The following is a 21,010-nucleotide window of genomic DNA, read 5'->3' as shown; positions in this document are numbered from 1 at the left end:
TAGTAAATGATTATTACTGTTTTAAGACATAAAGTAATTTGTTATGCAGCAATAGATAACTAATACACTGATTATAAATGATTGTTAGGTTATACTAAGTACTCATGTACCTAAGGAATGACCAGCTCATGAAATTTATCTTTCAAAATAGTGGTAGGACTCAACTATACTGATAAAGATATTAGCAACCATCATTATCTCCAACTAACTTGCCCCCTGATCTTTCCATCACACAAGCCCAGCAAAACACTAACACTGGGCTAATTTTGGCTGCCATTTACTCCCAGGCTGCTAAATGCCATTGGAGAAAACGCTTAACTGTGCCATTTGCCACTATAAATTCATGCTTTCACAGCTACAGCTGGATCCCTAAAACTACCAAGTTCTTTTGTATCCTTAACCAGCTCTCATGCCATTCTTCATTTAGGTTATTTCAGATTTCTACTCTCCACTCGCCTTGGATACTTAGCTGCTACCGGAGGCCCTCTCTCAGCAGACCACCTTTCTTCTCGACAGAGGAAATAGCTTACCTGTGTTCATCCTTTCCTCTTGCTAAAATGGAGGAGGTATTCATCTTACTGTCTCAAGTTGATCCCTCTCTTGATCCCATTCCCTACTTCCTTCTCAGAGTATCCTCTTTCCTGAATCTTAAACCCCTCCTATAGGATCCTTCTCATTAGCTTTTAAATACAATCAGTTCATTTAAATCTAATATTTATTTACCCAAGCTGTTACAGAAGTATTGATTAACAGTGTGATAGTATTTGAAATGAGTTATTGATTGTATACCATAGTATGAAAAGACTTGAATTTGGATTGGTATTCTAGCCCTAACTCTGTCAGAAACTCCCTGTGTGACACTGAGCCATTTTCTCTGTGTTTCAGTTTTCTAATGAGTCAAATAGGAATCATATCTTTGGGAGAAAACCATCTGAGTGAAAACTTAAATGCCAAGGGCTTAGTGCCCAGATTAGAAATGCAGAGGTCTCCTTCTATTACAGTTGAGGTTTATACTTTTGATTATACCAGGTAGCATCTCATGTATATGAAAGTAAAGCATGATTTTTATTAGGAACGAAATTTAGGGTGTAAGCCCTGAGTAGACAAAGTTGAGAAAGAGAGCTTGTGAGGTTTTTTTTTTAGAGTTTTCTTAACTGCTGTACATTGCTCAGATCTACCCTGTGTTTCAGGATCCAACTCTCAAAGTAAATATCTTGGGAGGATACTGAATTATTGAAGGAGCTCAGTTTAATCTCCTTTTGTTATAACTGCAAAGAATACCCAGTATTGATGAAATAATAATGAGTGCATTGGGTCAACTTAAGTCCATCAAAATACAACATTAAAATGATAAAGATGGGAAAGGAGCTTGGAAGAAAAACTATATGGATATATGCCCAAAGTACTGATTTATTAAATTAATTCAAATATTCTCTTCAGATTAAAGGTATTTCATTATGAAATAAAATGATCCAGTTATCTATTCTATAAAAAAAACCCCCAAACTTATGATTTAAAACGACATTTTTTAAAGATTTTATTTTTCCTTTTTCTCCCCAAAGCCCCCCTGGTACACAGTTGTATATTTTAATTGTGGGTCTTTCTAGCTGTGGCATGTGGGACGCCGCCTCAGTGTGGCCTGACAAGTGGTGCCATGTCCGTGCCCAGGATCCGAACCAGCAAAACCCTGGGCCGCCCCAGCGGAGCGTGCGAACTTAACCACTCAGCCACCGGGCTGGCCCCAAAACGACAACATTTTTAGAATCTCTGTTGTGGGTCATGAATTTGGGAAGAGCTCAAGCTGGGCATATCTGGCTACAGTTTCTCAGGCAGTAGCAGTCTAATGGTGGCTGAAGCTGGACAGCAGGGCTTGGATCAGCTGATGATGGTGGGCATCTCTCTTCATGTAGTGTCAGGGGTTCTCTGTGCAAGCTGGTTTGAACTTCCTCAGAGTATGGCAGCCTCAGGACAGTCTGACTACTTACTTGGCTCAGCGCTCCAGTGCAAATCTTCCAGCCAAAAAGGATAAAGTCGTGTAGCCTCAGAAGTCATACAGGATGACTTCATACACTGCTACTAATTCTCTTGGTTATATGTGAATTACAGGCCCACCCAGATTCAAGGGGAGGGGAATTAGATTCTACCTGTTGATGGGGCAGTGGCAAAATTACTTTGTAGAACAGCTCAGAGATGAGGGATATTATTGCAGCAAATACTCTTTGCCACAGTGATCTAAATGAAAGTAAATACCTGCCTGTTTCTTGATGAGAGAGGAGAGAGCAAGAGGAAAAGAGAGAGAGAGAGAAGCCCTCATGACTCATCAGATTAAAAAAAATCTTGGCAAACCTATCAAGAGGGACAGACTAAACATCAGGCGGTCAGGTGTGTAGCTGTGTATAACACAATCCCAAATATTATCAGACTCTTGTATGAACAATCCCAGGCTGTATGGTGTTGGTGCAGAGAGTTCATTTCAGCCAAAGGAAGAGGAGGAGGAGGAGGACTTTTTTTCCCTCCCAGGGACGAAAATAAAATCAAAGTTTTAAGCAAACCTGAAGGCAATTTTCTCACGGAAAATAAGTGCATGTGCCATCTGGTGGTGAGACAGTCAAATGTGCATTCTCTGCTGTTGACTGCATTTACTGAGTGGTCACTGGAGAGGATATATATGGTATTTATCGGAAGACGACAGTTCTAACATTTGTAAGTGTATCTGCCCAAACAAACAGCCAAAGCATAAACACAGGAAGGGAAAGGACATAATAAAAAGGAAGGAGTAACCACAGGGCATCCACGGTGGAGAGTCCAGATGAGTCAAATCAGCCTCCTTTTCATTAATTCATTAATCCTAAATCTCCTTAATCCTCTGTCCTATTGGCTTTTCATGCACCTTCAAATTGTGTATGGAGGGTATGGAGAGAAGTTAATGAAGGAAAGGTTTTCTATTACACAGCTGGGGGTGAGGGAGGGAGGTAACCAAATGATGACTGTAGTGACCAACTCTAGAACTGTGGGCTCTTTCATCCATGTAGTTCATTGTCTCAGATCTTCCTGGACCCAAAGGCACTTAAGAATTTACTATACAAAACCATGGCAACCTACTTGGAATATAAGAATCATCCATAGGGTCAGATTGATGATGCATCTTTCTGTCTAACAATCTCTCTTTGAAGGGCACAAGGGGACTATGATTACTCCACTAGAATTGTATAACTCAAATAATAATGGCTACCACTTTCAAGTGCTTGCTGTGCACCAGGCTCTGTGCTTATCACCTTACATCTCATTTAATCCACATAACTCTATATAATTTCATCCCCATTTTACACATGAAGAAACTGAACTTTACATAACCGACTGATCATATACTATTATAAATATTGGAGCCAGGATTAACTACATGGCCAAAAACCCCAGGTTCTTCTTTTTCTTTTTTTTTTTCCTGAGGAAGATTAGCCCTGAGCTAACATCTGTGTCAATCTTCCTCTGTTTTGCATGTGGGTCCTGCCACAGCATGGCCGCCTATTAATGGTATAGGTTCACACAGGGGAACTGAACCCCAGCCAACTAGGGGGCACTGAACTTAACCACTAGGCCATGGGCAGACCCCCAGGTTCTTTTTAATGTTGTTGTATTTACCAATGGCTCGAATAACTATCTTTGAAATCTATTTCTATGTTTTCAACCTCTTAAAATAAGTTTGAAAGCTGCACTCTGCACTGATTTAGCACTGGTGGCTGCTCAAAACTTGCTTTATTTGACTTTAGGAGGCCCTCCCCACTAAAATACTCCGCTGACAAGGAGAGTAATCCTTTTCATTCCCTTCCAGAATTTTCTCTTAGATTCCCCCTCTGTCCCTTTGTTAGAGAATGCAGAGTCCTGTCCCCTAGTAGGACACTTCCCCTCCTCATCCATGCCTTCTTCATTTTAGGCCCTTTCCTAACTTTAGGGTCACGGTGACTCCATCTCCTCCAGGACTCCGCCTGGGGCTGGTTTCGGGAGGGAGAGAGTGCCCCGCAGGTGAGATAGCTAAAACCAACCGCCAACAAAAAATCCTGTCCTGAGTAGACAGGTAGGGGTAGGGTTTCCAGATGATAGCAAATAAAGTTACAGTACACTCAGTTAAATCGGAATTTCGGTAAGTCTCTTACAGTAAAAAATTATTGGTTGTTTATGTGAAATTCAGATTTAACTGGGCATCCTGTATTTCATCCGACAACCCTAGGTAGGGTAGCACGGGTATGGCGCCGGATTCAAGATTTGCACCTTCACGGGGCACCCGAGAGACCAGGCGGCTTCTGGGCCCTTCTGGCCCGTGAATGCAGCGCAGGGCGGGTGCAGTGTGTCGCCAGCAGCCAGGCCCCGACTCGCGCGTGAAGAAAGACGGCCACAGGCCTCTGCTGGAGCACTGCCCAGGGCTTGGAGTCAGGAAACTAAAAAAGCCACCCGAGATGAAAGGCGCCCATCTCCTAGAGCCCCGAGCCCTGCGGCGCACGCCAAGGGCCACAGGCCACAGGCAGGCTGCCCGACTCAAAAATGGCGCCCGCAGCGGCTGCCAGCTGCCAAGATGGCGGCGCGGGGCCGCGCGCGCGCTCCCGGGCTCCCCTCCCCCAGCCTTTTCCCGGCTGGGAGCGCGACTCGTCTCACCGTGCGCCGGTTGTCCTTCGGCCTGGGCAGGGGTCCCGGCGGCCGCAGCCCGTGCCATGTGGCTCCTCGGCTGGTGGCAGGTCCTGTTATGGGTGCTGGCGCCTCCTGCCCGCGGCCTGGAGGGTGAGTGCGGGCTGGGGCCGGGGCCGTGGCCGGGGCGGCGAGCGGCGGTGCGGGGAATGCGGGGCGAGGCGGAGGTCGGCACGGGAGACGCTCTTTTACCTGCGCGAAGGGCCGGGATGCGCGCCTGACGCCCCCCGCTGCGCCTCTCCCGGCGTGGTCCCGACCGCTTTCCCCGCAGTGGTCTCCCGTCCGGGTCTGGGGTGGGAGACGGCAGAACAGGGAGCCCCAGAGGTGACCGGGCCACGTTCAGGTCCCCACAGCAGGCATCTGTCGGGCAGGAGTGACCGTGTATTAGCGCTACTGAGGCATACCCTCAGATGGCGAGCATTTCATTATTAATGGTAATAATCATAAGGAATAACCAACAGTTGTGGTGTCTTTTTTAGGGTCCAGGAACTGTGCATAGTGCTTTCCATCATTATCTCATCTAGTCCTCCACCGACCCTGTGAGAAAGGTTTCATTAGCTTTTCCATTTTACAGATGGAGATGCTGAGCTCTGGGAGGCTACCCCATCCGCCCAAGTTTGCACTCCTGGTAAATGGCAGAGCCTGTCTCTCTGACTGCAGAGGCCACACTTTACTCTGCACCCTGCTGGACACTTTCTTAAGAGGCCCACACTTGCTCGGATGCCTGGATAGACAGATAAGAAAAACACAGGAGACTCCGAGGGTAACCAGCTGCCTGCCAGGGCAGGCTCTCAGGGTCAGGCTCTCAGGGTCCCCTCAGGTGGAGAAGGCAGTCACCCTGGAGGCACGGCTGAGTGCAGGGGTGGAGGCCTTACTCATTGCTCGTTCGCCCACTCCTCACAGTCCTATTAAAGTTCAGACCCTTTGGCCTTGCTTGTCATTCAGAACCCAACAGGAATTTCCAGGCAGGTCTTTCCTTTTCCTGGGGTGTCCGGGAAGGAGGCAGGGCAGTTGCCTTGCTTAGCAGGGACACGGGTGAGCAGTAGTAACAGTTATCATTGATGAATGCACTCAGTGTGCACCATGGGCTATGCTTAGTGCTTCGTGAGCATCATCTTATTTAATCTTTAAATGCTTAGGAAGTAGATGTTGTTATTGTCTTTGTTTTATAGATGAGTAATCTGAGACTCAGAGTCAATGTCTTTTGCCACAGTCATACAGCCAGAAGTTGAGGAGCCACGATTCAAGCCCGTGTCTGCCTGACTTCACAGTTGAACCTCTGTCTGCACTTCTCTGTCACTGCACTTAACCCCCAGCCTGAGAGAGGGGACAGCATGTGCTGGATATCTTCTGTTTGTCTCCTAGATCATTCTCCAGCCTTCTCCACCCTGCTCTGTGCCCTAGGTGGCTGCCTTGTATGGAATAACAACTGCTCCTCCTGTCTTCTGGCTTCTGTTGGCTTGGAGTGAGGGGAGAGTGAGGTCAGGGTATTGATTTCCTCAGGTCTCTCCCTCAGGGATATCACAGGTTGGCTGTGCCCCTCCCCTGAAAGTCACAGCTTCTAGAAGGCTTTCCTAGCTGTTTCAAGGTCCTGTGACTGCTTCTGCCTCTGGACTCCTAGGGTCTGTGAGTGGTAACTGGCCCTCCCTCTGCTGTTACTGGCCCTGGGGTTCCTTACCGTTGCTTTTGGTTTCTCTACACCCAGGCCACATGTTGGTTGTCCCTTTATTAAACTGTCTTCAAATTGCCCAAGTTGAATGTGCCATCTGTTTCCTGGCAGAACCCTGGCTGATTCAGAGGACTTGCTTATTGTTGCAGTCAGTGTGAGCCCACCTGGCAATCAGGGTCACATTCATGCAGACCCCAGGAGAACACGAGCCATGGGGTGGGTCATGGGTCATCATGGTCAGGCCGTGGGTCATGGGGTGAGGACAGAGGAACCTTCACCAGCTGGTTACTTTTCAGGGTGGTTGAAAAGCCAAGAATTTTTTCCTGCAGAAGATACCCCTGGCAGATTAGCAACGGGAGGTGGCAGTGCTGTCCAGGTATCAAGGAACGGGAGCCACCTCTTGGCTTTAACACCTCCGTGCCATCTTCACTAGCCAGTCAGCTAGCAGATTCTTACTGTGCAGTCATCATATACCATATGCTCTGCTGGGCACTGGGGGTACAGTGGTAAGTGAGACAGGGAAACAGGCCCACCCTCCTATCTGATGGGGAAGGTAGGCATTAAATGACTACAAATAATTAAGTAAATTACAAGAGTGGAAGAGATGCTTCAGGGAGAGTCCGAGGACATTATTGGATGCTATATTGGGAGACCCTACTGTGTGAGGGTAAAGGAAGTTGAAGTTAACCTTACAGAGGTGAAGTTTAGGGTAAGATCTGAAGGGTGAGTTGGATTAGCCAGAAGAAGAGGGGGTGGAGGGCCTTCCTGGCAGAGAAACAGCCCTTGGGACAACTCTAAATTAGGTGGAGGAGAGTGTGAGTGATCCAGGACCAGAAATGTCTGGTGGCACCAGTTGAGGGTGTGGAGAGGGGCCACATCACGTGCAGCCTGGTACCCAGGCAACAGAATGCACACTTAGTCACAGGGCAGGAGGAAGACGTTGAAAGATTTTTATCAAGGGAGTGACATGATCAGATTTGCCTTTAACTTTCATTTCCACTTGGGTTGCTGTGTGGAGTAGTGTCCAGAGGTGGGAGAGAAGGCCATCCAGGCAGACCAGTAAGGTGGCTACAGCAATTGTCCAGGTGAGAGATGGCTGTGGCCTGGACTGAAGGTGTGAATGGGGATGGGAGCAGTGGATGGATCCAGAATGTATTTAGCAGAGGAATTAATAGGACTTAGTTATGGTGCCTGTTCATCTCTTTGAATTGTAAACATCAGTCGTTAGCATGATCATCATCACTGCAGCCATTTATGGAGTGCTTACTGTGTGCCAGGGACGGTATATATACGTCTTTTCTCATTCAGTCTTCGCAGTAGCTCTGTGGATTTCTGCATTTTGGTGGTATTTTCTTCATTTGTTAGATGAGCATACTGAGTGTTTCCTATGGAAAGTATCAGTTGCTCCCCCTCCAACCCCTGGCTGTTTTGGGTCCTTCCCCCTTTGACTCCCCTGCCACAGAAGCCATTGTGAAAAAAAACCTGTGGCTGGCAGAGAGCCCTCTGAGAAAAACTGGAAGGGTATGAAGGAGCTAACCTAGCCTGAGGCTCCCTGGCAGAGTTGGCATGGTGCCCCACTCTTGTTTCAAAACATCTTCCTTGCTACCAGTAAGGCAATAATTTTCGCTTTATCCCTGGCCAGACTGTAATCAGCTGGTTTAGGTTAAGAAGCAATCTCTTTGGAAAGGTGCGTTACCATGGGAGGGTTCAGTGGGTCTCACATAGGAGGTCATTTCTATCTTACTGTGGAGTAATTCAGTGTTTCCTTTCTTCCCGTTACCCAAAAGAGAACAGTGGTACCTGATGGCGCATGAGTTTTTTGTTCCTACTCTGTACTGTGTACTTAAATATCTTCACAGGAGAGAAAAACAACACTCCTCAACTTAAAATCCCAGCTCTTGGCATCACTCAGACTCCCTTTAAATTTTCTGTGGGGGACATCTATCCATTTTTACATGAGGGTGATCAGAGAGAACCAGATTCTAATCTGTGCCCTGGTTTTTTTCTCCTGAGATTCTTTCAGGGTGTTGGCATTCTCCATTTGCTTATTGGACCTAGAATGTTGATTAGATTCAGAGAGAGCAGATCTCTGTGGAGCTGGGGCATTTGGGAGTTTGGGCCTCCAAACCTGGCACCCTTTGTTCTTCTCCAGACTTTCAGCCTCTCTGGCTTCATTTCCTGCTCTGTCTTGTGGACGATGCAGCGAACATGTTTGGGTTTTTTTCTGGTTACACAAGCAGTACATGCTCATCAACCAAACACCTACAGAAAGACTGCCAGTGTGACCCCACCCCCACCAAATTGGAGAGCTCCTTGCCCAGGTGCCCCGCCCCTTCTCTAGGTTGTAGACATGGAAGTGCTCGACCCTCTTGCTGTCCAAGCCCTGTGCTCTGGAGCCTGTCTAACCTATATTGTCGCCTCTCCTCCTTGTGCACTTTCCCATCAGCTTTATATAGCCTTAAATTTCACGTATGTCCTAAAAACTGAAATGGAGACCTCTCTTAACCTCTTGCCTGCCCATAGGCACTACCCCATCTTTCTTGTCCTCTTCATAGCTGGACTTTCAGAAAGAATAGTGTATATTTATCCATGTAGTTACTATTTCTGGTGCTCTTCACTCTTTTGTGTGGATCCATATTTCCATCTGGTCTCATTTTTCTTCTGCCTGAAGGAGTTCCTTTAAGGTTCTTGTCGTGTGGGTCTGCTCGTGATGAATTCTTTCAGCTTTTGTATGTCTGAAAAATTATTTATTTTGCCTTTGTTTTTGAAAGGTATTTTTGTTGGGTATAGAATTCTAGGTTTATAGTTTTTTCCTTTCAGTACTTTAAAGATGCTGCTCTTCTTACTTGCGTTGTTTCCAACGAGAAATCTGCTGTCATCTTATCTTTGTTTCTCTGTACATAGCGTGTCTTTATTCTCTGGTTGCTTTTCTTTTTTTGTAAAGATTGGCTCCTGAGCTAACAACTGTTGCCAATCTTCCTTTTTTTTTCTTCTGCTTTTTCTTCCGAAATCCTCCCAGTACATAGTTGTGTATTTCAGTTATGGGTCCTTCTAGTTGTGGCATGTGGGATCCCGCCTCAGCATGGCCTGGTGAGTGGTGCCAGGTCCATGTGCAGGATCTGAACTACGAAACACTGGGCCGCCGCAGCAGAGCATGCAAACTTAACCACTCAGCCAGGGGGCCAGCCCCTCTGGCTGCTTTTAGGATTTTTATTTTGTCACTGGTTTTGATCATTTTGATTATGATGTGTGTTGGTGTAGTTCATTGAGCTTGGGGTTTGTTGAGCTTCTTGGATCTGTGGATTTGTAGTTTTCATCAAGTTTGTAAAGTTTTCAGTTATTTTTTCTTCCAATACTTTTTCTGTCCCTTCTACTCTTTTCTCTCTTTCAAGTACTCCAGTTATCTGTTTGTTAGGCCATTTGAAATTGTCCCACAGCTCACTGATGTTCTTAAGTTTCCGATTCTTTTTTTCACTGTGTGTTTCATTTTGGATAGGTTCAAAATGCTTTCAAGTTCACTACTCCTTTCTTCTGCAATATCTAATCTGCCATTAGTCCCATCCAGTGCAGTTTTCACCTCAGACATTATAGTTTTATTTGCTAGAAGTATGATTTGGGTCTTTTTAATTGAGATATAATTGACCTGTAACATTATAGTAGTTTCAGGTGTACCACATAATGATTCAATATTTGTGTACGTTACAAAATGATTACCACAATAAGTCTACTTAATGTCCATCACCATACACAGTTATAAAATTTTTTTTCTTGTGATGAGAACTTCTAAGGTGTACTCTCTTAGCAACTTTCAAATATATGATTCAGTATTAACTATAGTCACTGTGCTGTACATTTCATCCCTCTGGCTTACTTATTTTATAACTGGAAGTTTGTACTTTTTGATCACCTTCACACATTTTGCCCACTCTCACCCTCTACCTCTGGCAACCACTGATCTGTTCTCTCTATCTGTGAGCTTGCTTTTTTTTTTTTTAGATTTCACATATAAGTGAGATCATATGATATTTTTCTGACTTATTTCACTTAGCATAATGCCCTCAAGGTCTATCCACATGGTTGCAAATGGCAAGATTTCCTTCTTCATGGCCAAATAATATTCCATTGTGTGTGTGTGTGTGTGTGTATTTCTTTATCTATTCATCCATTGATGGACACTTAGTTTGCTTCCATATCTTGGCTATTGTAAATAATGCTGCAGTGAACATGGGGTGCATATATCATTTTCAGTTAGTTTTCGTTTTTTTCTAAAGATTGGCACCTGAGCTAACAACTGTTGCCAATCTTTTTTTTTCCTGCTTTTTCTCCCCAAATCCCCCCAGCACATAATTATATATTTTAGTTGTGGGTCCTTCTAGTTGTGGCGTGTGGGATGCCACCTCAGTGTGGCCTAATGAGCAGTGCCACGTCTGTGCCCAGGATCTGAACCGGCGAAACCCTGGGCTGCCAAAGCGGAGTGTGTGAACTTAACCACTTGGCCATGGGGCTGGCCTCCTGAGTTAGTACTTTTATTTTCTTTGGATGTATACCCAGGAGTGGAATTGCTGGATCATATGGTAGTTCTATTTTTACTTTTTTGAGGTGACTCCATAATGTTTTCATAGTGGCTGCACCAATTTATATTCCCACCAAGAGTGCACAAGGGTTCCCTTTTCTCCACACCCTTGCCACCGCTTGTTATTTCTTGTCTTTTTGATGATAGCCATTCTGACAGGTATGAGGTGATATCTCATTGCAAATTGATTTTGACTTGGGTCTTATTTTATATCTTATGTCTCTATATCTACTTAAATTTTTGAACATATGTAATACAGTTATAAATACTGTTTTAATATCCTCATCTTATAATTCTGACATCTGTGCAAGTTCTGGGTCAGTTTTAATTGATGGATTATTCTCATTATGGATCATATTTTCCTGCTTCTTTGCATGCCTGGTAATCTTTGATTGGATGCCAGACATAAATTTTGCCTTGTTGAGTGCTGGATATTTTAGTATTCCTATAACTATTCTTGAGCTTTATTCTGGGATACAGTTAAGTTACTTGAACATGGTTGGATCCTTGTTTTTAAGGTTTGCTAGATGGGAGCAGAGCTCTGTCTACTATAGGGTTAATTGTGCCCCACTACTGAAAGAAGTCCCTTTTGTGTACTCTCCCTAGTGCCCCGTGAATTATGAGGTTTTCCAGTCTAGCTGGTGGGAACAGGGACTGTTCCTAGCTCTGTGTGCGCGTTGGGTACTGTTGCATCTAATCCTTTTGGGTGGTTCTTTCCCCGCTTTGGGTAGTTTACTCACGTGTGTATGCTGACCCGTGTACTCGCGGGGTCCGCTGTAGCTCTCCAGAGTCCTGTCTCTGCAGCTCTCCTGTCTCCAGCATTCTCTTCTGCCAGCTCTAGCTTTCTCGGTCTCCTTGGACCCTGAGCTCCATCTCCTCGACTTGAGGAGTCTGCTGGGCTCTGCCTGGGTCCCCCTCCCTGAGCCATGGTGGGAACTCCCTCAGGCAGTAAGCTGGAGAGCAATTTTAGGGCTCTCTTCATTTGCTTCCTGTTTCTCAGGGATCGCTGTCCATTGGTGCCTGATAGTCTCCTGAAACTGTTGTTTCCTATATTTGGCTGTTTTGAGGTTGTTTGAGGAGGGAGGGTAAATATGGTCCCTGCTAGTCCATGTTAGCCAGGAGCATAATTCCAGGGAATGGTTTTCGATTTCTGAATGAATCTGCACATCTCTATGGGGATATTCTTTGAGACCTTATACAAATGTGCCTACCTTAGGAAGCTCCCGGACCCTTCCCCAACTTTGAAGCCAGTTGGTCATTCACATGCTGGTGTCATGCTCTTGGCGTGGCAGAGCTCACTGCACAGCTGGTGGCTCCTCCCACAGTGAGCTTGTCTGAGTGCAGCTGGGCTCATTTGTTTCCTCTCCTCCGTGCCTGGCGCGGAGTCTGGCAGCTGGTGTTGAGTTAATGAGAGTTGGAGGGCAGCAGTCGTTGTTACAGAGTAGAGATTGCTGAGTGGACGTATGCGACTGCCCCGGACTCTTCCCTTACCTGAGTATTTTGCCCAAGCCCTGTCTCGTGGCTGCAAAGTGGAAGGAAGTCTCCCTGCTGCCGCCCCAGCAGTGCTCGGTGCACCCCCAGCACTCCCAAGGGCAGTAGCCCAAGGGCCGTGGGAAGGAGAGCAGAGTCCAGCTGTAGAGGCCGCCTCAGGAAGGAGCTACTTCATGGCTTGAGCAGTGTTCCTCAGGCGGCGTGGCCCAGCAACCCTTAGGTATTGTGAGGGGAGGGTAAGGTCCCTTCTAGAGAGCAGTCAGAGGCCTCCGCTCCTAGACCTGGCTCTGCCGCTTACTAGCTTGTGTGCCCCTGGGCATTAGCTGAACCTCCCTCTGCCTCAGCTTGGTCATCTATTAAATGGGAGTGATAACCCTTGTCCTGCCCATCTCACAGAGCTATTAGAATGTGTGTAAAGATAGTTTGCCATGGTAAAATCTTCCATAAAGCCATCATTATTTTCTTGGATATTCTGATCAAACAAAATTGTTGAAGTGTGTTTGGATTATGTTTTCCCAATTGGATCTGCACTGGGATGTTTTTGTCTATAATCCATATACAAGCAGTGAGTTTTGCATAAAGCTCTGTATTTGTCCACTTATTTACTTGGAATTCATTAATCTAGTACCTCTTTGTGACCTTCTTCATGACCTGGAGAATGGCGGGTGGCTCTCTGATAGTTTAATTAATGGGAAGGGTAACTTTTTTTCTCTGTGGGGGAGAATTTCATATATGAGGAGAACTATAATTTCTTCGGGGATCACTTATTTTGAAGTCAAATATGTCTGTGAACATGCTGGCATGTTTTAGTTGCAGAGGAGAGTGGTCACTTATGGTCAGAGGAGCAGCCTGCTCAGCCTCTCCAGGTGGGGTCTGTGTACATGAGTGAGGAGGAGCCTTCACGTGGCCCGATGGGCCAAGACACATCCGCAGAAGAGGCTGACGCAGTGCTGGGGCTGGACACCGATGGTGACCACATGGCGATGTTGTCTGTGATTCCCGGGGAGGCCGAGGACAAACTGAGCTCAGAGCCCAGTGGCGGAACCTGCAGGGCTGGAGGGGAGGAGGACTCGCGGTGCAGCCTTGGAGAGAGCGTCTTCTCTCTGGACAGCGCTGGGGCAGGCTTCCCTGAGAGAGAGGAGGAGTATTACACAGAGCCGGAGGGGGCGGAATCGGACCCAGCCCCACCAGAGGACTCCAATAACACCGAAAGTCTGAAGTCCCCAAAGGTGAACTGCGAGGAGAGAAATGTGACGGGATTAGAAAATTTCACCCTGAAAATTTTAAATATGTCACAGGTAAGAAAAAATTTCTTAGTCCTTTCCAGCACACTGATTTACGATTTAATATTCTATCAACTTTCAAATGGAGGGTCATAATCTTTATCGTATTGTAAGCATTTAATGGCTGCATCAGTGAAAATTGACTTTGCTCTCTGTGATGTTTGCAGGGAAAGGAGGCGATATAACTAGCATCGATTATGCTTTTTTAGGTGCCTTAAACCTAGTCATCCTTGGGCTAATCTTACCACCAAGTCTCATAAAAATCCCAGTGGACAGATAGGTGCTTGGCCTCAGAATCAGCATTTTTCTTCTTCCAAATGAGATATTTATTATGGAGGCAACTTAAAAACGCTTGAATTACTAAAATTGTAATCTAGTATTGTTTCTACCAGGAATGCCCATGGGATATGTTATACTGACGAAAAGTTTCTTTTGTCCAAAAGTGTGAATTCAGCGTTTACTCTGGAGTGAAAGCTTAGACAATTGTCCCAAATCCAGCCATGCTTTTCCAGCTAGTTCTATAAATGGGGATTCCAAAGAGAATACTGGGATAATGATTGACAGTGTCTGTAGGATTGTTAAGCCGGCTAGCAGGATGAATGCAGGCTGCTTATGTAAGAGAAGAAATCCTTGCTCTGAAAGCTGTGATTGCTTATCTTAGACGAGGGCACATGTGGTACGTTGAGTGCACGTAGCCCCTCCAAGAGCAGGGGTCAGTGCTGGCCTCACACCCTCCCCTCAGTGCCGGGTAAACTCTGTGCCTCAGCTCTGCAGGACCGTTTCACGGGTGTCACAAACATGAGCAGAGGAGAGCAGTCTAAGCAGGCTGGGTTAGGGTGGTGGCAGGGGTGGTGCACCCTTGAATTGAACTAACTTTTGGCCAAATACATTGATCCAACTGCTTAGTACAGACTTGGATCTGCCGATGGTAGTTTGGGCCTGAGATAACAGTGCTTTACTAATGCCATTAGACTGCGTGAGATGCACAATTGAAAGGTTGGGACAGTGGTCTGTACCCTGTGAGTACTTAGTATTTGAATTGATGAATTAGGAAAAATACTAAAATTGCCCTATATTAATATTAAGAAAGCTTAGAGGCAGGCTTATAACTTGTCATTTGACAGTACTTTTCTGCCGATTCATGGATTCATATAGCTCTAAATCCAAAAGGTTCTTAAGGGGATAGACTGCAGTCTCCTCCTAGCCCTGCCCTACCTCCTCCCCCTGGAGGCAGCAGTGTTTCCTGTTTCTTGGGTATCCTTCCAGAAAAACGTGCATGCACATTTACTGCTGACTTAACACTTGTTTCTTTTACCACAGGACCTTATGGATTTTCTAAACCCAAATGGTAGTGACTGCACACTAGTCCTCTTTTACACCCCTTGGTGCCGCTTTTCTGCCAGTTTGGCCCCTCATTTTAATTCTCTGCCCCGGGCATTTCCAGCTCTTCATTTTTTGGCCTTGGATGCATCTCAGCACAGCAGGTATCGTCCCTTAGTGGGATTTGCGTCTCTTCCTTTTGGATTGCTGGTTGTAGTTATTTGAAGTTGTAATCAGCTCAGTTAGACGTGGAGGAGGGAGGCATGATCTTTGAAATGGAATCGAAGGAAGGGAAAGGCAGGTGTGAGTAGTGAGGATTGTCGGACTCCCACGGAGCTGCTGGCCTCGCTTTTTGGAGGCCACCTGCAGAAGAAAGACTGTTCTCTGCATGGTGGAATGTAAAGGTGGCTCCATCTGATGGCAGGGCAGTGGCTAGAGGACTTTTTAGGGTCCTGGCCGGACTGAATTAGCAAAATTAGTATCACAAGTAGGATCTTCCTGTGGAACTTCATCTATAGTTTAGGTCCCCACCCCGGCAGCCTAACTCTTGGCACCCCCAGTCTGTGTCTACTTAGGATTTCTTTCTTTCCTTCTTTTATTTTTTTCTTTCTTTCCTCTTGCTTATATTTATCCTTGCATGCATGTTCCGTAGCAGACAATCAATAAATTAATTTAATGAATCAACTTAGCCCTTTAGAATGACATTTACCCTTGTTTTCTTTCTTTATATTGTTCACTGGGCTTTTATCTTTTTCGCATGTTCACTAAGATACATTACAAAGAACTCTGTTCAGATGTTAGATATTTCCCGTAGGTGCTATGGCTGTGCCTGGGTTATATACTGTGTGCTCCCCTCCTCCTCTAAATCAAATGCTCCTTAGCAGGTCACAAAGTGATTGTGTGTGAATAAATTTGGAAAGTCTGGAAGATGGTCAAGTTGGTGGTAAAAATGAGTAAAGCTTTACTGATTTCTGCTCCACTGATTGTCAGTGTGGGTAGTATAACTGCTGATGTTTACATGAAATTGTTTATGAAGAAAGAAATTGCCCAGCAAGTTAGTAATTCTCTTAAGGGCTTCAGGGAAGTATCTAAGTGGCCTGGCCCAAGGGAACAGACGGATTGGAAGGACAGTCCAGGTCAATATCCAGCTTTGACTGGACCATCCACTGCCCCCAAGCCGGCAGGGCTGGCTCCCAGCACCTGCTCAGTACTCTAGGGTTTTGGATCTGGTGCTGTCCCCGCTCCCCCAGCCTCCCCCCATTCTCTGCAGGCTTTGAGCATCTGCTTCGTTGGCTTCTTCCTCCCCATGCATCCTTCTCAGTGCCTGCTGTGGGGCCTTAATTGTGGAGGATAGAGGATACTTGTTCTTATTATGTGGCTGGGACATGTGTTTACCTCATTTGTTAATATTTAAGTTACATCTTGTTTACAAAAGATAAAATCCTGATTATCCAATATTACGATTTTACTAATGGAGGAAACTGAGCCTCAAAGAGGTTAAGTAATCTGGACAAAGGTCACACAGCTGGGTGAGTGGCAGAACGGAGGCTTGAACACGGAGTGTTGGGTGCTTATACCACTGCTCTGTATTATGTAAGGTGAAACAGTTCTGCTCAGGTTATGTTACTTCTCAATCGTCCTGCCCTAACTGTGGACTTCCTGGTGTGTTTGTTAGATCATAGATGTCCCAAACCGATTGCTTACCGAAAGTTGAATCTTAGATGAAGGATGGAGATGGGCATTCTGGAGAGTTTGAAATTTCTTCTGTCAAGTAAATTGACATAGTGTACTTTGTTCATGAATTAGAATTTTCTGGTCTGATCCATTTTGGCAGGAACTTAAATAGTGGAATAATTGTGTCATGGGTAGTTCCATATTGTAATAGAAAGCAGCTCAGCACAACAGGAATGCCCTCAACCATGACCCATAAGGAAAGAGGTCAGAAACAACTACAAGCATATAGTTTGAGTATCAGAAACTTTGTAGGTCACATGAAACTTATGTTAGCTCATTTATTTCCATCCATTCTGATATGGTAATTGTGTGAGAAAGCCCACTGTTAATTCAGGTTTTCTCACGGATTTCTTTTTCTCATAGCCTTTCTACCAGGTTTGGCACTGTAGCTGTTCCTAACATCTTGTTATTTCAAGGAGCTAAACCAATGGCTAGATTTAATCATACAGACAGAACATTGGAAACGCTGAAAATCTTCATTTTTAACCAGACAGGTATGTAGAAACAATACGCTGTAGACGACGTTTTATTGCTGGGGGTCTGTGCCTTCTGGGGGGTTCCGGTCTGCTGTTATCCATAAGTGAAGGGTTCAAGATTAGCTTTGAGATGTAAAACTTCTTTTCTAATGAACTCTTGTGATCCTGTTAAATGCCTGTCAATCAGTGGCAAGCTTAACATGAATAGGTAATTTTAATATGATTATAGATAACTTTTCTAAAAAAAAGCTTTTTTGAGAGATAATTCTCATACCATACACCTGTAGATAACTTTTTATATACAATTTTAAGTATAATATTTACATGAAAATATGCATTAACCATTAGTGTCCTAAGTGATGAATTTTCACAAAGTGAACAGCTTGGGTAACCAGTACTCAGATCCTGAAAGAGAACATCACTAGCCCTCCTTCAGCACTACTGCTCCTGCCCTCACGGATAACCACCATCTCGACTCCTAACACCATAGCCTAGTGTTACCTGAATTTGAACTTCATATTATTGGAGATGTACAGGATGGATTCTTTCGTGTCTGGCTTACTTCACTCACCATTATGTTTGTGGGATTCATCTGCATTGTTGCGTGTGGTTGTGTTTTGTTCATTTTTGTTGCTGTGTAGTGTTCCATTTATTAATCCATTTGCAGGTGCTATTTTAATTCCTTAATATTTGCCAAAACATATGGCCTTATTTTTTATTCCATAAAAGTTTGAGCAGTGTATATTGAAGAAATTTCTTTCATTGGTAAAGTTCATTCCACAAAAGCTTCAGCACCTCAATTATGAGCACCCCACTTCTTCCTGAAGTACATTCACTGGAAATAAATACAAATTATAACATACCTTCCACATATGTTAAGTTGTATGTAATTACTTAAATGTAACACTAAAGAACCAAGACCTGAGTGACCTCATAGGAGTAAAAGGCTTGTTCCTAGGTGGTGAGCTATTCCAGGTCTTATGCCAGACCCTGATTGCCATTCAGTTGATATGGAGAGAGGGAGTCATTTTCCTCGATGCCCTAAGAAAACCTAGAAGACAAATGAAATCTAGGAGTCACAGCATCTTTGGCAATCACTGATCCCAGTAGTGGCTCATTGTGCTAACAATCCTATCAGTACATTGTTTTAAAGCATTTTAAATTTAGCATTACTTAACCTGTGAAAATGTTCTATAGATCTTGAGAGAAATTTTACTAATTATGTGTTGAACTTTGGTCTCAAAAGAGAATAAAAGACAACTCTTACGATGCACTGACTTAAGACCCCTCTGATGGGTTCACAGAAATTCCAGTGTTTTAGCTTTGAACAGCTGAATGGATTCCTGTTCCTTTGATGTGGTGGGGAGAAAGGCAAGTTACAAATTACACTGACAGGCACATGAAACTCATCCCAAATATCCTAGTGGTGGTGTTTATTTCAGGACTGCACATCATTTTGCATACCATGCAAAATACTTCAGAAAGATCTGTAGCTGGTGTGTTTTCTATCTGATTTGAAACAACTGATTTCTCTTTCAGGTATAGAAGCCAAGAAAAATGTGGTAGTCACTCAAGCTGATCGAATAGGCCCTCTTCCCAGCACTCTGATGAAAAGTGTGGACTGGTTGCTTGTATTTTCCTTATTCTTTTTAATTAGTTTTATTATGTATGCTACCATTCGAACTGAGAGTATTCGGTGGCTGATTCCAGGACAAGAGCAGGAACACGCAGAGCAGTGATGGACTGAAAGGAGTCGGAAAGAGGGATTTCAGTCCTTCATTTCAGAAAATACTGCAGTTTCATGCATTTTCTCCAGTGAAGTGTTGACTTACAACGTCAGTCAGATTAAAAGAATCATGCATTTGAGCTGCTGAATGTGTAAAAACATTATAAACTGGTGTTTTAACTAGTATTGCAATAAGCAAATGCGAAAATATTCCATAGAACTTCCCATTCTTGTCTTTACTACTGGAACAGAATCCGGTGTTTTAGGGGAGTCATCCAGGTGCAATGTGAAGATGCGTTCTGCTGGAATAGTGAGTAGAATGGCAACATGCTGACTTTATAGAAGGCAGAAATAGGACTTCCAGATTCTAGTTTTAGAGTACTCTGGATTCCATATCTATGTCTAAGAGGTTGGTTTTCTGTTCATTTGCAATTTCTCTCTCTGAGTCTGTAAGCAGGAAAGTGTTCTGTTGTGGGAAGAATAACTAGAATTGATAAATGTGACCTTACAAGTAGCAACTGATGGGAAAATAAAAAAGTCAAATACTTTGGTGTTTGTAATCTCCAGTTTCACTGAAGGCATTTGCAGTGGTTTAAGAAGTTGTTTCTGGGTAAGGCAGATGTTAGGAGAAAGTAAATGTTACCATCATAACTAAAGCTTATTTAGTATCAGTTCTATACTAAAGCGTAACTTAAATTTTAGTCATAGTTCTCTAACCAGCATGCATTAATTGAAACTTAAAATATTCCTTAGCACTGTGCTAGGTTTAGTGAGAGCTAAAAGAAATATAAAATATTGTTCTTGCCTACAAGTTGACTCTAATTTAGGACACATGTAGGACAGAGACAATAGTAATTCATACATACTTTTTGAAAAGCTGTTTCTAAAAGATCTTTTAAATTCAGATAGAAGACATATGACTACATAATAATGTTGCTTTTATACTGATTGTTTCCAGTGTTTTGGATAGAATAGTTCATTTCATAAGGCACCCTAAATTCTATGGAAATAGGACCTTAAATGAGTCTCCTTCTCAGAGTGTTTTATTGGATAGGAGTTTACAACTTTATGTGTCATGTTGTGGACGGCTGTGGCTGGAATACTCACTGGCGGGAGGGGACCATGGCTCACAACAGTACCATTATTTCCATTTTACAGATGAACAAAGTGAGGCATAGACAGGTTAAATAACTTGCCTAGGTTACACGCATAGTAAAAGTTGATGAAGATGGGATTTTGAAACTTCACATGTATCTATACTTACAAGAAAAAAAAACCCTCCAGTAATTCCATCTCTTATAATAATAACTAACATTTGAGTATTACTATGTGTGTGCCAGGTACTGTTTTAAATGCTTTACATATAGTTTTTCATGAACTGGTACTATAGCCCTGAGATTGACACTACTATTAAATATCTCATTTTACAGAAGAGTAAATGAGGCCCCAAATAACTTGTTCTTGGTAATGCAGCTTCCGGTAGTGGGATCCAGCTTCAAACCTAAGCATTCTGACTCTGGAGCCCCTATGTGGGATGGTACCCTGCTCTGCTTCTATGCCTGAGTGACCATTGTATGTATTTCCCTCTAGTCTTCCTGCTGTTTCCCATAATTGTAGTTATAATTAGCACCTTGGGTTTTTTTGCTTAATAAATGATAAATATTTCACTGGTGCTAATAGTTTTCCTAACCATGGCTACATAATAGGTCTTTGAGTAGATTTAGCATTACTCTACCTAACCTGTCTTCTTTTGCTGGGTTTATGCTTATATATAGTCTCCTGTCCTTGGGGGCAGATTCCCAGAGTGGGAGTTATCCTATCAAAGATACAGGCATTTTCATGACCTTTGATGTCTAATGGGACCCTACTTTAGTCTGGGGGAGGAGGAAAAGCTTCCAGGATGACCAATAGATCGGTGGCTTTGCTTCTAACACTTACCTGAGACAAGCTACATGGGGTTCCCCTGGAGGGAAACTGGAGCAGGGTTGTTGCCTCCAGGAAAGGTTCAAGTGAGATGGTTACCCGGGAAGCACTGGTGCTGAAGGAGAGGGAAGTAGAAGG

At 44.1% G+C, this 21,010-nt stretch overlaps 1 protein-coding gene and 1 long non-coding RNA gene across 8 annotated transcripts; one reads left to right on the top strand and one right to left on the bottom strand.

Annotated features, from left to right (window-relative positions):
- Window positions 1–3,424: 3,424 nt before the first annotated feature.
- On the bottom strand, window positions 3,425–5,329 carry LOC138917484 (uncharacterized). Its single transcript, XR_011425573.1, has 2 exons — window positions 5,137–5,329; window positions 3,425–5,037 (listed from the first exon to the last, which is right to left on the bottom strand). It is a non-coding gene; the product is annotated as an uncharacterized lncRNA (long non-coding RNA).
- TXNDC15 (thioredoxin domain containing 15) lies at window positions 4,364–19,497 on the top strand. 7 transcript variants are annotated; one of them, XM_070234288.1, is made up of 8 exons: window positions 4,621–4,770; window positions 5,891–6,204; window positions 6,643–6,852; window positions 7,368–7,431; window positions 13,221–13,708; window positions 15,014–15,177; window positions 17,111–17,241; window positions 18,763–19,497. In XM_070234288.1, exons 5-8 carry the CDS (start codon window positions 13,292–13,294, stop codon window positions 18,960–18,962), a joined length of 912 nt encoding a protein of 303 aa, XP_070090389.1. In that variant the 5' UTR covers window positions 4,621–4,770; window positions 5,891–6,204; window positions 6,643–6,852; window positions 7,368–7,431; window positions 13,221–13,291; the 3' UTR covers window positions 18,963–19,497. The 7 variants fall into 7 exon arrangements, with proteins under 7 accessions (XP_001502811.3, XP_070090388.1, XP_070090387.1 ...); XM_070234287.1 differs by having other exon boundaries at window positions 4,598–4,770; window positions 5,891–6,722; XM_070234286.1 differs by having other exon boundaries at window positions 4,598–4,770; window positions 5,891–6,852.
- Window positions 19,498–21,010: the final 1,513 nt, after the last annotated feature.

Source organism: Equus caballus, chromosome 14, assembly GCF_041296265.1.
Source record: "Equus caballus isolate H_3958 breed thoroughbred chromosome 14, TB-T2T, whole genome shotgun sequence".
Classification (NCBI taxonomy): Eukaryota; Metazoa; Chordata; class Mammalia; order Perissodactyla; family Equidae; genus Equus; species Equus caballus.
The sequence above is the reverse complement of the archived record's forward strand: the minus strand, read 5'-3'. Positions and strand labels throughout refer to the sequence as shown.

Coding starts and splice junctions, on each gene's coding strand:
- TXNDC15 (XM_001502761.5), top strand. CDS start 4,452: ATGAAAGGCGCCCATCTCCTAGAGCCCCGAGCCCTGCGGCGCACGCCA. Junction 13,709..15,013: donor AAATTTTAAATATGTCACAG/GTAAGAAAAAAT, acceptor CTTTTACCACAG/GACCTTATGGATTTTCTAAA. Junction 15,178..17,110: donor GATGCATCTCAGCACAGCAG/GTATCGTCCCTT, acceptor TTTTTCTCATAG/CCTTTCTACCAGGTTTGGCA.